Raw genomic sequence first — 15,752 nt, forward strand, 5'->3', positions numbered from 1 at the left:
ATACTACTACTAAAATAATAATAATAAAAAGATTGTAGGAGGTTATTTCATTGTTACTATTAATAAAGAACAGTATCATTATTTGCATGATCAAATTTTAAGTTGTCAGTATGGATCTCATTTAGCCCTAGAGCTGGAAAAATTCCACATTCACATATGTGAAAAGGTGAGATATCAAGGCAGCCCAGGTGTTTATTTTCACTTAGTAAATTAATCTAGGCTATATCCACAACACAAAAATTATCCAGGAGATAAAGCCATTTCCTTGAGAATTAACTTAGCCACTTTTAACTAATTCCCTTTCCCTAGAATTTAGTAGCAATAAATATATTGACAACATTTCAAAAAGTAAGTGTCTCTTCTGGAAACAAAGGAACACTGTGTAAAATTACATCAAACTATACAATGATTTTTAATAAGAGTAAGTAATTAAGTTAATTTTTAGAAAATGAACAACTAATCAAATATATATTTCTGTACTATCTAAGAAAGATAACATGAAGTTAAAAAAGAAACTCTACTAACCTCAGATGTTGCTATTTCGGTGAAGGTATTTAATGCTTGCTCGACATTAGATTTCTGTTTGGTAGCCATTAGGCAACAGTTTTCCATTATGCGAAGCTGTGTATGACCCTGCGTGGTCTGAGGTTTTAGTTCTTTAAGGAGTTTTTCTGCTGTTCTCACTGCTAATTGGACTGACTCTTGCTTCTCAGATGAATTACTGTATACGATTAAAAATAAATCACATGTTTATTACTCATGATACAATTCACTGAGATTGGAATCAAAGGTTTAGAGTACACCAGTTTCTCTTTTTGTTACTCATTTAAAAGTAATCCTTTGTGAAGAATGTCACTCATTCTCTTCTAATACAAAGAAAGCACAGTTACAATGCATTTTTAAACAAAATAATGTAGCCTCAATATACCATTAGACATTAATTCACTTTACAATGAAGTAAAAAAATCAGACAATACCTACATTTGGTAATGTGTTCATTTCAGCCAATATAAAACTAGAATACAAGTAAAATTATAAAATTATCAAATGATGTATCTGTCATAAAGCAAAAGGAAAGAAAAGGAGGAGGAGGAAGTGTCAAGCACTTCATAATCTCATTCTATCTACTCTGAACCCACTTTATGCATGGGAAAACTGAGGTTCAAACTCCAGTAATTTGCCAAAGGTCACACAGCTAATAAATGGTAAACTTGGGATTTGAATCTTAAGTTTGTCAGACATATAGATCTACTCTACCTTCCTCACCATGTAGCCTATTAGATTCTCAGAAAAGAAATTATATATATCAAAATGTAAGTGCAATTTCAAGTGCAATTTTAATAATTAACAGTAATTTTCACATTTTTTATACATACGCATATATAAATCAATTAATATTTTAATAAAAAGAGATGAAACTCTCAAAGTCCAGTCACTAAAGTCATTGGTCTTTTTCTCAGGCCTTACACTTTTACCTTCCCTAAAACATTTCACACTCTTGGCTACCTTCTTCAAAGTTCCTCTCCTTTGACTTCTGTAACACCGCACAGTTTTGGTTCTTTTTCTACCACATTAATTGTCCTTTTCTTATCTTTCTTCCTCCTCCAGACCGCTTAAATGTTACCATGTCCAAAATTTAGTTCTTAGACTTCTGTTACTACATTCTACTTGCAAAGAGGCCATTGATGGAGTTCCAACTATCAACGCTATGCAGACATCTCTCAAATCTGTATCTCTAGCTGTGACCTCCCTTCTGAATTCTAGTTTAGTATTTTGAAGTGATTACAGAAGACTTCCACTTAGATGGCCTATATAGTTCCATAATAGTATGTTACCTCAAACGTTCTAAAATAAACATAAAATATACATGCCACTTCCCTGCTCTAAAACTTTCAGTGGTCTCTGTAACCCTAGCCTTAAAATCTGTCATTGAAACCTCTCAGCAATCTAGTTCTAATTTTTCCCACTTGTCCATGCATCTTCCCCTGAGTACTACACATTATGCATTGCTATGATTCCTATGAACACCTACAATACTCAGTATCCATTCCTGTTCTGTTGCAGCTTGAACAGTTTCAGGTATTGTCTTGCTTCCTAGGTAAATTACATGCTCCTGAAAGGAGAAACTACCTCTTATATGCCCTTTACATCTTTATACACGCCCCACCATGCCTTGCCCAATTCTGAGGAGAGGACAAGCAACAAATGCAGGCTGATATTACAGAAATAACCATTTGCTCGCAGTCTACCACACTGACTAGCAGGAACTTTGAGGTCAGGTAGAACTCAGTCCAAATCTTGACTCCATCATTACTAACTATCCCATTAGACCAGTTGACTCAGCTTATTTTGTAATACTGTTGTAGAAAACAAATGAGATCATGAATATAAAGAATAGAGCACAGGGTTTGATAGGTAACTACTAATTGTTAAGCAGTTACCTATCATTATGTGGACGATTTTTGCCATAGTTGTCACCTTCTACAATTTATCTTACTTTCAACGAGTAATTAGGGGAGTGACTTCGTAACATGTCTTTTCTGATTTAGGAGGCCTCTTAACACCATTTCATATCTGTTTCAGAAAATAGTTATTTTAGTTAAGATTTATACAACTGACTTTTCATTACTGCTATCCTAGAATTGAGTTGTCTTTTGTAAAGTATCCCTGCTTATTACCACTAAGAAGTATTTTCAAAAAAAAGGACAATGTGTCAAACAGTACTCACCCTAGGTCTCCATCCAGGTTTTCAAATACTTCACCTCCAATGGTTTCGTTATCTGGATTCAAACAGATTTCTATCATATTGTAAAGGGCATTTTGGCCCCAGTCACTATCTTTCCGAGCTTTATTGAAATGTCGAAGGGCATCATTTGGTTCTCCAGTATACCTTGTTAGATGTTTTAAAAAAATTATTTTAATCACTGACTACAAAATTTATACTACTTTATAATGTTTGGTAAATAAAACTATTAACATATTTTAATGCGTAGATATTTTTGACTACAAAGACCAGATTATTCTATTTGATCTCCAATGAGAAAAAAAACTATTATATAGGATTTATTTGCCAGTAGAATTACCAAAGATATAGTCCTTTACAGTATTGAAATCCTGGCTCCAATTTTGCTCTGGGGTTACATTTCTCAGCCATTAAGAAAAATCTTGGAACATCCTCAAGTTTTCCACATCTTCTTAGGAGATCAATCAAACGAGATAATGTCATATAATTATCTAGAAACAAACAATATTTCAGATATGGGAAACACTTTATATCTTTTGCTTTGAAGGTTATAATTCTATTTTATTAAAGTATGATTTATTTCAAAATATGAGTGAAGGAATGGCCAACTGCATGATCACTAAATGATATAGGCCAGGCTGCACCAGTCATAGTGAGATAAGGTTCTACATAGGCAAATCTAGAAAAATATATAGTTGTTGTAAGTTACTTTTCAATTGTTCAATTGTTCTAGAAACAGTCTCTAAGTAATCTAGACTCTAACTCTGTAATTTAGAAGAACTAACTTGATTGCAGAGGGCAGGTCACTGATCTAAGACTCCCTTTTCCACTTACTGCAGCTTAGAAGAGGGTGAGCATAGTGCATTTTGACAATAATGTTTGAAGTGGGCAATAAAAATTATATTCGTCTTTCTCTAATATGTGCATATACCTAACATATAGACACTAGCTTATCATAGTATAATCTTAACATATTAGTCTCAGTATTTTAATCTAATTTCACTTTTTTCTAAGGAAAAAGAATTAACTCGGCTCTTTGGTTTCAGGTATAATTTCCTGTAGGTTCCTAGAACACCTTCTCCCAATTCTGTCCAGTTCTCTCTTACCACTAACATATTAAGCTTTGAGAATAATTTAATAAATATTTTTGAGGATTATAAAAGTAATATATGGACACTATAAAAAGCAAGGAAAAACAGAAAAATATAAAGAAGAAAATAATCGTCCATATTTCCTTCTAGAGATTACCACACATTTTGTCTTTTATTTATTTTTTTTGAGACAGAGTCTCACTCTATTGCCTGGGCTAGAGTGCCGTGGCGTCAGCTTAGCTCACAGCAACCTCAAACTCCTGGGCTCAAGCGATCCTCTTGCCTCAGCCTCCCAAGTAGCTGGGACTACAAACACGCACCACCATGCCTGGCTAATTTTTCTCTTTTTTTTTTTTTTTTTTGGTAGAGATGGGAGTCTCACTCTTGCTCAGGCTACTCAAACTCCTGAGCTCAAACGATTTGCCTGCCTTGGCCTCCCAGAGTGCTAGAATTACATGTGTGAGCCACTGTACCTGGCCTACAGATTATCACATTTTGGTGTGCTTTGTTTCCTAGATTTATGAGTGAAAACCAATCTATAAATACTTAAATGTAAACAAATACATATTTTTGCTTACATTTACACAAAATTAATCTTTACTTCAATATATACAAAACTGGAGTCACAAGGGGCTTTTGACTTGGATTCAACGTTATACAGTATATATTTTCCAGTTGTCATGCAATAGTTTTCCAAGACATGATTTTAATGGCCGCATAATAATGGACATTTTTCAGTTAGCTAGGTTAAGTCAACTTGGACAGATTTCTGAAATGAACTTAAATAGGGCCTTAATCTATACCATAAGATATTACGGAGAATGACCAATAATGCACACGTTGAATGTAGATGCATATGTTTTAGAATAATTCTGAAAAAAGAGATCAGTATGTAAAGTCCTACTAGGAATAAGGCATACGACACAAGATTAAAAATGTAAAATATCACATAGACAATAAAGTTTACTTAAAGTTTTATATTTTTAAATGACTTGGTATTTCAGTCACTCGTTGATCCATTCAACCAATAAACATTTACCTTGCACTATATATGTGTCTTACATTGTGTGTGATGCAGAGAATATAAGATCATTATGACATAATCCTTGAATTTGAGGAATTTGCAGTATAATGGAGAAGACAAATATGTATATAATATATTTAGCAAAATACTATAAGTGATAAAGAGGTATGGACTAAGTAACCCAATATTAGGGTTACCAACTCATGCCAGGCAAAACTTTCTTTTAGCATGGGGAGTCCTGCATCTGGGAAACCCTCAGTCCCAGGAAAACTACAGTGGATGCTGGGTCATGTAACCAGCATCACATAAGACATTTTCTAATGTAGCTGATGGCAGAGGGATGCAGGTTTGCTTTTTCTCCCCCCTCAAGGTGGATATATTTTAGACTGTGTTAGGAAAGAGAGAGAGAAGAAGATTAGGTGCATTATAGGCAAAAGGAAAAAATCTACACAAAGACTTGGAGGTGTGGTTGTATGTCATTTGGTATTATTACACAAGATCCACATGCAGAATTTATAAACTATTAATTTTATATTTGCTTATAAACAGTCCAAAGCAGACAGCCTTTGGATAAGCCAATTTAACTATTATTCAGAAAAATTGCTTGTGCCAAATAATAGAAACTTAGGTGAGACAAAACTCACATGAAAAATGAAGGCTTCATCAAATAATAAAAAATATAATGTATGACAATATTGCCAAGAATGGCTTAAAAAGGTTCACAATGGAAGAGGTTTGTGCTTTTGAAAGAAACAAGTTCAGATCATTGTCTCAAAAGGGAAAGCTGTGAAATGGGAACAGCTTGAGACAGGATGAAAATATTATGTGTATTACCTTTAAATGGTAGCTGAGAGAAAGAGGACAGGACAAAACAGAATCTGGAACTCAGGGTAGAAATGTCAGGAAAAAAAAGACACAGAAAACAAGAGCAGGTTTGCGCATTGCGTGTGGGGAGAGGGGCCGATATTCTGGACCCAGAGTGAGTAGGAAAGGTAAGATGGACACATACAAACTAATGAAATGGCCTATAGTGTCCAAAGGTGAAAAAAAATTTTTTTAAACTAATAAAAATAATACAAAGAAATTAAAATGTTGCTATTACTATTATAAGAACAGATCACATTTTTTCCTTTCAATCTTTGCCCTAACTGGTGACATTTTATTTGTAAGTGGAAAGTGATGTTCTCTAAATTTAATTTTTTTAAAATTAAAAGCACTAGTAAATGTAACATGTAAAGCATATCTGGTTCTTGAGTTGGCCCGCTGTAAGTATAGCCAACTCTGTGTCTATGTGGTTCTAACCGGGCAGTTCTGACAGCCTATGGCACCACCCTGAGATGAAGGCACTAGGGGGGTTAGAACTGATACAGTTCCAGGACTTTCCCCTACAATTTTAAACTGTTTTTTTTTTTTTTTTTCTTTTGAGACAGGGTCTCACCCTGTAGCAAGGGCTAGAGTACAGTAGTGTCATCACAGCTCACTATAACCTCAAATTCTTGGGCTCAAGCAATCCTCCTGGCCTCAGTCTCCCAACTAGCTGGGACTATAGGAACACACCACCATGCCCAGCTAATTTTTCTATGTTTTGTAAAGATGGGGTCTTGATATGTTGCTCCGGCTGGTCTTGAGCTCCTGTCCCGGCCTCAAGTGATTCTCCTACCTCAGCTTCCCAAAATGCTAGGATTATACCTGTGAGTTACTCTTTTTAGTAAAACAGGTAAGTAACACACAGTTATCTGTTGTTCAAACAGTTCTCACTTTCCTTTCCTCATTTCCTCTTCCCTCTCCTCCCTCCCTGCTTCTCTTCCTTCTTTTCTTTCCCCACTCTTTTTTCCATCCAATGTTTGTTGCTACTAACTTGGCCAGATACTGTTCTAAATTCTGGGAACACAGCAGTGAAGATAAGGCTTCTGGCCACCTGATGCTTCTGTTCTGTGATTTATAGTTTTGTGGCTGTTTCCCAAGGGCTATACAAAAAGCAAACAAACAAAGAAACTAAAAAAAATCAACTGCCAAAAATCCAACCAAACAAACAAAACACAGGATAAAAGGATGAAGAGCAGGAACTAATGTCATTTGATATAGGATAGTTCAGAAAGGGTACTCTAAGGAAGAAGCCACAGTGGAGCAAAGACCTGAATGAAAATGAAGCAACAGCCACATGAATATTTGGAAAGTGCATATGCCAGGAAGTGGAAACAGCAGGAAGGCTTGAAAAGCTTAAGGCTCTAAGTTTGGGCTGTGCCTACCTAGTTTCTAGAAATTGTCCCTTTCTTCTTTATTATCAGAATTCTGATTTTATTTCATGTGGCACTCTGTTAAGCTAAAAGATAACGTTTCCCACCTTCCTTTGCAGTCATGGAGGTGATTCTGGCAAGAGATTTTAAAAGAGAAAAAGAAGACTCACTGGGAGGTATTCCCTTTATCCCCGCTCCACACTCACCTCCCTCATCTAGGCCCTGGAACATCAAAGCCTAGCACTGCAGTGGTCGTCTTGGACCACGAGGCGAGACGATGGAACAAAAAGACAGAAGGGCTCAGGTTTTCTGATGATACTCTGGAACCTCCATGCCATTCCTATATAGTCTACTTTTGGATTTCTTTTACAGAAGAAGAAATTAAGAGCCATGCTCTTTTAGGCTATAATTTTTGGGGAATTTCCACTACTTTCAGATGAAAGCATTTCTAAACAATCTGGAGGAAAAGAATGGAAACAGAGATGAGTTACGAGGATGTTGCAATAATCCATGTGAAAGATGATGATAGTTTAGGCCAGGGTGGTCATAGTACAAGTGGTAAAAAGTGATGGAATTCTAGATATACTGTGAAGGTAGCACCAGCAAGGATTTGCTGATGGACTGGCCATGATATATGAGAGAAAGATGTGACAAAGGTAACTGTGAGGTCTGAGGCCTGAGCAGTGATGCCATGCACTGAAACAAGGAGTGGAGGTAGACTAAATTTAGAGGGAAAGAAAAGACCAAGTGTTCTATTTTGGACACATTACCTTTGACATCCTCCTAGACATCTAAGTGGGAATGCAAATAGGCAAAGGTGTCTAAAAGTCAGAACTGGAGATAAATGTTTGAGACACATCAGCCACACATGGGATATAAAGCCAGGGATCTGGATAGAGTCACATAAGGGGTGACTGTGTAAAAGAGAAGTCTGGGGACTGAGGCCTGGAGGGTCCTGATATTTAAAGGTCATAAGGAGAAGAGGCTCTAACAAAGGAGACTGGAACAACAGGCAACTGGGGAGAAGAATAACCAAGCGAATCTAGCATCTCAGAGACAAATGAAAGAACTTTGCATGATGGAGGGGAAGGAATGGTGCCAAATACGGTGACAGATTAAGTAAGCAGAGAACTGAGACTGAACACTGGCTCTGGTAGCACGGAGGTCACCGGCCACACTGTAGAAGTGATTTCCCTGGAGGGCAGGAATGGAGGAGACAAAGTGAAGACAGTGCCTTTCCAAATCCTTTAGAAGAAATTTGCTGTCAAGGAGAACAGAGAAAAGATGGAATAATCATAGGGGATAAGAATTAAGAGTTGGTTTTTATTTATTAACTTAAAGCAGGGAGATGTCACAGTGTGGTTGTTTGCTGATTAGGAAAAAAATGATAATGCAAGAGAGAGAGAAGTGGGTTACCTACCCTTTGGTAGGTGGGGGGTGGCCTGCAGTGCACACAGTGGGCAACTAGCCACAGGTGGGGTCACAGACCTCTGGGAACAAAGGCTGGGGAGTGGGTACACTTAGTGACAGGGGATAGAGAAGTTCTTTTCCACTAAGTTTCTTAGTGAAGTGGGTGGCACAGTTTTGAGCTGAGGACAAGAAAAGGAGAAAGAGTCTCTTAAGGAGACAGGAGAAAAGATTGAATTCATTATTGAGATACAGTAGGATTGCCAGGCAGCTCCTGAAAGCCCACTGGAAGTTTGTGGTCATAACTTAACCTTAGACCAGTCAACAGTGTTGCATTTTCCATTTCGGTAGCTCAAGCCCATGTGAGGAATAAGCAGAGTTGGATTCAACCACTGTTGGGTTTTTGTAAGAGTATACCAGCTAAACAAAGAAAGGAGGGGGCTGACTGCACTAAGAAAATATAATCAGTGGGAATTTACCTGGTTTGCGTTCTAAAAGCTGCTGCAGGTGAAATACTGCTTGTTCATAGTCCTGTTTTCTGGACATGAGATCAGCCATCATCTATGAAGATAAAAGTTGGTTCTAAAAATACTGCCATATATTTTACAAAGCATATTCTTCCAATTAAGATTTAGGGCTATGAAAACACATATGAAAAACATGAGGCGGGGCAACATTTTATAAAAAGGAGCCATTTAAAGTTCAAGCACACCTTGAGCAGAATGGCTTGCAGATGAGTATAACAGAAGATAATCAAGGATGTGAAACAGAACACTCTGTCTGTATAACTGTATTTTTAGCAAACGATACATTTCTAGTGGTTGTTTTAAAAATAGAAATTCGAAGGGAAATGCACACTCTATCCACTCTTGTAGACAAGATGCCTTACTGGACTTGACTAAAATGGCAACAAGAATATTTAAAAGCAAAACAAAACAAAACTTAAATCATAAGTGTTTTGAAGGAACTTAAAATGAGCAAGCCCTACTGAGATTTTCTTATGTGTTTTAAGAGGGAGACATATTTTGTTTTAGCTACAATAATAACTTTAAATGAACCTCACAAAATGTCATCCATGCAGCTATTTGAAAAGCTCACGAATACTTTAACCCAGGTAAAAGAAAAAAAGTAAAACTCCATTTAAAACAGACCATCTTAGAATGATACATGTGTTTTTTTTCCCTGTATCTCTAAAAGTTCCACTGAAACTCTTAAATCAGTCTAGCATGCCTAAGTAAGTACTTAAAAGTTAGTCCTTAGCAAATTATAGCTTTACCACATGAACTCTACCTGCCCAAGCATCCCCTTAGGCATAAAGTAAAATTAACTAGCCCCAAAAGGGCAGGTTGGGGCCTGATCTAGGTTTGTTATTGTTCTTATAAATAAAATGCTAAGGATTCTTGGTCTTTGCCGGTAAAATGTACTCATGTTAGAAATATGTTATTGCTTCCAAAAGCAAACATGAGCCTGCCTCATGAGGTAAAATTTGAAACTTCCAAGAGGAATATAAAACATAATTTTTATAGTACTGAATGAAGTCTCTTGGACTAACCATGGTGGCAGCTTCATTATCCTGGTCACTCTGGAGAAGTAGTTCACAATGCCGCTGGCAGGCGTTAAGGTCATCTTGTGCTAGGTATAATCGTGCCAATTCCAACATTATCTATAAAGCACAACATAAGCTTAGTCAGACACTATTCTGGAATAAAAAGTGAATGAGGAAAACATCTGGACACTGATTAAATTTAGTTAACCAAAAGTTAGTGCAATAAAAATGTCAAGTATGATAGATAAGAAAAACTATACGCATGCCTGTCTTTATTTCATACTTAAAAAAAAAAAAAAAGCAACAACAACAACAACAAAAGCCCCAGAAAAATAGGTGGCAACTCATTTGAAAAGTAGAGAGACATAAAGCATTGTGAAAAGAACTCTGGTCTTAAAAGCAGGATCGCATTCTACTCCCAGCTTTTCCACAAGGGCCAAGCCAAGCCCCTTTTACCTCTCTAACCTTGCTTCTTTATTTGTAAAATAAAAAGCTTCGAGCAGACAATCTCTAAGTCATTCTTCAGATTTAAAACTAGAATTACAACTCTGTTAGCCACTACTGACAAAGGTACCTGTTTGGTTATGATTTACTAAAGGTTGTTTGGCTCTTCATCTTAAAAATTATATTAATAAAAATATTCAATCTTAATCTTTAAATTCTAGAATATAGTTATCTTTTATTCTTTATCATTTACTGAGTGTTTACATGAATAATAAAAAGAAGGAATTTGCAGGTTTGCTTTGTATTACTTATTCCACTATAATTTTTAGACTAATATTCATAACCTTTTCCTAAGGCATCATGTATTTTGAAAATTTTCTAGAAATATTAATTTTTTAAACTTGTATTTTTGTTACATTTCTTTTGAAATCTTCTTTATAAATAAGCTGTTAAGAATTTTACATTTGGGGAAATCAGATGACATCTGAAATAAAAGGTGCTTGACATTTTATAAAAGTACTGACCTTATTATCTGTTTCACAGTGAACCAGAGCTTCTCTATAAAACTTAATTGCTGTTTCATAGTCTTGCTGAGCAACAGAATGTTTTGCAATCTCTGCACAAATTTCAGCCGCTAAATGTTTCTGAGCAGGAACTGCATCTGGCTGTTCCATCTGAACACGTTTTAGTACCCGAGCTTGTAATTCTCTAGCCTAGAAAAAATAAGCATGACAAGAAATTTTAAAAAAAAGTAAAGAAAGGAAATTAAATAATTCTCAGTAACTCACAAGTGGCATAATCTTACAGAAAATTTATTTAAGCATTAGTGGCCCTTGATCTAACAAAGCTTGATCCAAAGAAAATGTCTTAACTGAGATATCAAAAATGTACTTGTTTGCAAATGAGCCAGGCTGCATATGTCTTTCCAAACATAGTAATATAAAATTCTTGAGTGTTTTCCCACTGTTTTAAGGATATATACAGAAAGCTCACTAAAAAGGAAATGGGGGCCGGGCGCGGTGGCTCACGCCTGTAATCCTAGCTCTCTGGGAGGCCGAGGTGGGCGGATTGCTCAAGGTCAGGAGTTCAAAACCAGCCTGAGCAAGAGCGAGACCCCATCTCTACTATAAATAGAAAGAAATTAATTGGCCAACTGATATGTATATAAAAAATTAGCCGGGCATGGTGGCACATGCCTGTAGTCCCAGCTACTCAGGAGGCTGAGGCAGAAGGATCACTGGAGCCCAGGAGTGTGAGGTTGCTGTGAGCTAGGCTGACGCCACGGCACTCACTCTAGCCTGGACAACAAAGCGAGACTCTGTCTCAAAAAAAAAAAAAAAAAAAAAAAAAAAAAAAAAAAAAAAGGAAATGGAACCATGAAACAAATACTTGGAAAACATATCTAGATGCTATAATTAAATAAGTAAAAATCAAAAATATTTATTAAATTAATAAAATAGCAAATTTCTAAAAACTATTAAATTAAATATTGGCAAGTTTCAGCCAGTAAGTCCAATTCTTTTGAGAAGCACCCCAGCAAAACACACCAACTTGGTAAAACTAACTGGGCTATTGAACTTAGTTGTTTCATTCTTGGGAAGGTATTAAGGACATTATTTAGAAGGAAAAAAGGAAACTTGTTATCTGTTGCAAAGAAAAAAAAAATCTCTATTATTTGTTATAAAAACAGTTACAGCAAAACAAAAACAAAAACCTGGAAGCAACCTAAATGTCTAATGATGAGGAAATGACAAATTAATTGATGGCATATAGTCCTATGTTATGCAAAGAGAAGGTGTGGGCCTTCTCAGTTCAACCTCTGTGGAAAGCAATATGGAGATAACCTAAAGCATACAAGTAGATCGACCATTTGATCCAGCAATTCCACTACTGGGCATCTACCCAAAAGATCAAATGACACTCTACAAAAAAGACACCTGCACTCGAATGTTTATAGCAGCACAATTCATAATTGCAAAGTTGTGGAAACAACCCAAGTGCCCATCAATACATGAGTGTATTAATAAAATGTGGTATATGTATACCATGGAGTACTATTCATCTTTAAGAAACAACAGTGATATAGCACCTCTTATATTTTCCTGGATAGAGCTGGAGCCCATTCTACTAAGTGAAGTATCTCAAGAATGGAAAAACAAGCACCACATATACTCACCAGCAAATTGGTGTTAACAGATCAACACCTAAGTGGACATATAGGAATAACATTTATTGGGTGTCGGGGAGGTGGAAGGGGTGAGGAGGGGATGGGTATATACAAACATAATGAGTGAGATGTGCAACATTTGGGGGATGGTCATGCTTGAAGCTCTACTCGAGGGGGAAGGGTGGCATGGGCAATATATATAACCTTAACAGTTGTACCTCCATAATATGTTGAAATAAAAAAAAAAAAAAAGAAAAAAAGAATGTAGAGTAGGTTGCTACATTGGAAGAATAATAGCCTTTCTTCCCATTCGTCTGGTTTCTGGAACACTGAAATCTTCCTTTAATAACAGACAGAGAAATTCTATGCTTTAGGCCTTCACAAATAAAATTTAATTTTGAGCTGTAGATAACTATTCATTAACTAATGCATTCATTTAACAAATAGTAAATGCCCAGTCATATGTTATGCTACAGGATACACTTCTGGGACTCCTATCAAAATATTGGTTGACAAATGGTATTTGATGAAGATAGTTTAAAGCAGATTGTTGTAGATTTTTTTTACACTACAGGTTCAGATGGGTATAATAGCATTATTTTAGAAATAAAAAGATTTGAAAATATGAGTATATAGCACATGGTAAAGATTAATATTATTTCATGAAATTTTTATTTTCCTTAAATTACTGTGTTTATATAAGTATAGCAGAATGTCTACATTTGTGTATTTTGGGTTATATATATTAATATATATGTATATATCTATGTTCATGGTTTTATATACATCTGCATATGTATATGATCATAGTCAAAAAACTCTGAAAACAATTGGTCTAAATAAGATGATCTCCATCTGGCAGGAAGGGGTCCTTGCATCCTCACATCTTGGCAATCTTACACCTCCATGTACCCATATCATGTACCCATATGTCCTCCCTCGGCAGAAGGGTGGGGTGGAGGTGGGCACCCTCAGCACATGGCGGGATGGCGGGGGGGGGGGGGGGGGGGGGGGTTGTAAGAGTCCCACCCCAAGGACACAAGCTCCTAAGCAGCCACCTGCAAGCACTTTGTTTTGAAAGAGGTTCCTTCACTTATGGCCCTATCCTATTATGTACCTGGACTTTGAATTACAAGGGTAAGAATGACAGTGAAAACAAAAGAGAAAGTCCAACAGATATCTGCAGCAGAGGCTCCTGGCAAATTACCCCCAGGGGACAGCTGTCCCTTTATCCAACAACTTAAGTGCCTGTATCATTAGAAGCTTAGGCCTTGAGGACAGTCTCAATGTTTATACCTGTTGTCTCAGCCTAATTATTATTATTTTTTTCAGCCTAATTATTAATATGGCCCTCTTACCCTTTCCAAATCACTCAATTATAAATGATAAATTATAAAGTCATCTTATGTATAAAAGATACGCAATTCATTTTCTAAGTAATCTTGAGTTCTCTCTCTGAAACAGCTGAATCTCTACAAAGCCAAATATGTGCACCTTATTAGCTTAGCCTTCTAGAGAAACACACTTATGAATTAGATTTTTGTGTGATGCTTTGCCATTTTCTTAAAGATATATAATTGGGGGAATTTTTAAACAAAAGTGTTTGCATTTTCTATTAAAAATATTTTATAAAAGAATGCTTAGTTTCTGAAAGAATATATTCAATGATCATTAAGAAACATTTTCATATGGAATTTAGTGTTAGCAATAAAATTTTCTTGAAAAATTGGTAAGATTCCATGTTTTTCCTTGGTTTCCAGACAGATCTGAGCTGAACTTAATTAACCTTTACAATAACTATATTAGCCTTGATTGTTAACACATTTCCTTTTCCCTTCCCCTTCCTATTTTATAATGTATATTCTTGTAATTCCCTTCAAATTCTTCGGTAGAATAAAGTATAAACATCTTTATTTTATAGACTTCTTAATTCTCTTTCTATTTTAATTCCTTTATTGTATACACTTACCCCAGACAACCTCAAAATAAACTATACCAATTAAATGGGAATATCATACTATTTTTTCTATGATGTGTATCGAACTATATACATTGGAAAAATCTAGATGTTAAGTGAAAAGGAAAAACAAGTATCTGTACATACGAGTGACAACTATGTGAAGTTATAAAGTTATAAAATTGTTAAGTGTTTTATGTCACAGAGGTTCTTTATTTCTCATTTACTTAGATTTTATTTTCATAGAAAAGATAGTTAATATATTAAATGGTGACTTTTGTCCTATAAATTCTCCTGGAATGAAAGAGCCAATCTATGATTTCCTTTCAGTCATTCAAAAAAAGGTTTGGAGCACTTATTTGGTGGACAGACTTTTAGGTGGCTCCCATGATCCCTGCCTCTCCTGCACTCCCTGATAAGATTCCCTCTCTCCTTGTATATGGGGCGAGACATGGAATTTGCTTGTAACCAACAGAATACGGCAAATGTGATGGGATGTCACTCCCATGATTGCAGTATATTATTTAAGACTCTGTCTTGCTAGCAGACTCACTCTAGAGACTTTTTCCCTTGATGGCTTTGAAGAAGTAAGAGGTCAGATTAGCTGGCCCACTGGGCAAGGAGCTGCAGGCCTCTAGGGTTCTTGGGTGCCTTCCCGCCAACAGTGAACCAGAAGGTAGAGTCCTCAGTCTCACAGCCTTGAGGAAGTGAATTCTGCTAACAACCTGTAAGAGCCTGGAAGCAGATTCTTACCCAGACAAGTTTCCAGATGAGGACCCAGCCTTGGCCAATACCTCGGCTATAGCTTTGCAGAGGTCCCAGCTAAGCTGTGCCCAGGCTCCTGCCCCATAGAAACTGTAATATAATATTGTTTTCATCCACTAAATTTGAGGTAATTAGTTATGCAGCATAGCAAACTAATATGTCAAGAAAGAAAAGTTAAAAATATAAATTATAAGATGGCAGATATAAATCCAAATATAAATCATAATTATATTAAATGTTAATAAATATTCTAATGACAATATTAGATTGTCAGAGAAAAAAGTAATTTTATGCTGACAGATCTTCAACACAGACTGCAAAGTCTGAAAGCAAAAGAATGCAAAAAGCTATACTATGAAACCACTAACCAA

At 36.0% G+C, this 15,752-nt stretch overlaps 1 protein-coding gene across 2 annotated transcripts in view; it reads right to left on the reverse strand.

Annotated features, from left to right (window-relative positions):
- The window catches only part of TTC21B (tetratricopeptide repeat domain 21B), a 74,438-nt gene that overhangs the window by 12,414 nt on the left and 46,272 nt on the right, over nucleotides 1-15,752 (reverse strand). For both annotated transcript variants that reach the window (XM_076005616.1, XM_012761172.2), the window contains 6 exons: nucleotides 11,017-11,205; nucleotides 10,055-10,165; nucleotides 8,982-9,063; nucleotides 3,084-3,234; nucleotides 2,729-2,890; nucleotides 526-721 (listed from right to left, as the gene is read on the reverse strand). In XM_076005616.1, coding sequence (XP_075861731.1) covers nucleotides 526-721; nucleotides 2,729-2,890; nucleotides 3,084-3,234; nucleotides 8,982-9,063; nucleotides 10,055-10,165; nucleotides 11,017-11,205 — 891 coding nt within the window. The remainder of the gene's footprint in view (nucleotides 1-525; nucleotides 722-2,728; nucleotides 2,891-3,083; nucleotides 3,235-8,981; nucleotides 9,064-10,054; nucleotides 10,166-11,016; nucleotides 11,206-15,752) is intronic.

This window comes from Microcebus murinus, chromosome 8 (genome assembly GCF_040939455.1).
Source record: "Microcebus murinus isolate Inina chromosome 8, M.murinus_Inina_mat1.0, whole genome shotgun sequence".
NCBI classification, from domain to species: Eukaryota; Metazoa; Chordata; class Mammalia; order Primates; family Cheirogaleidae; genus Microcebus; species Microcebus murinus.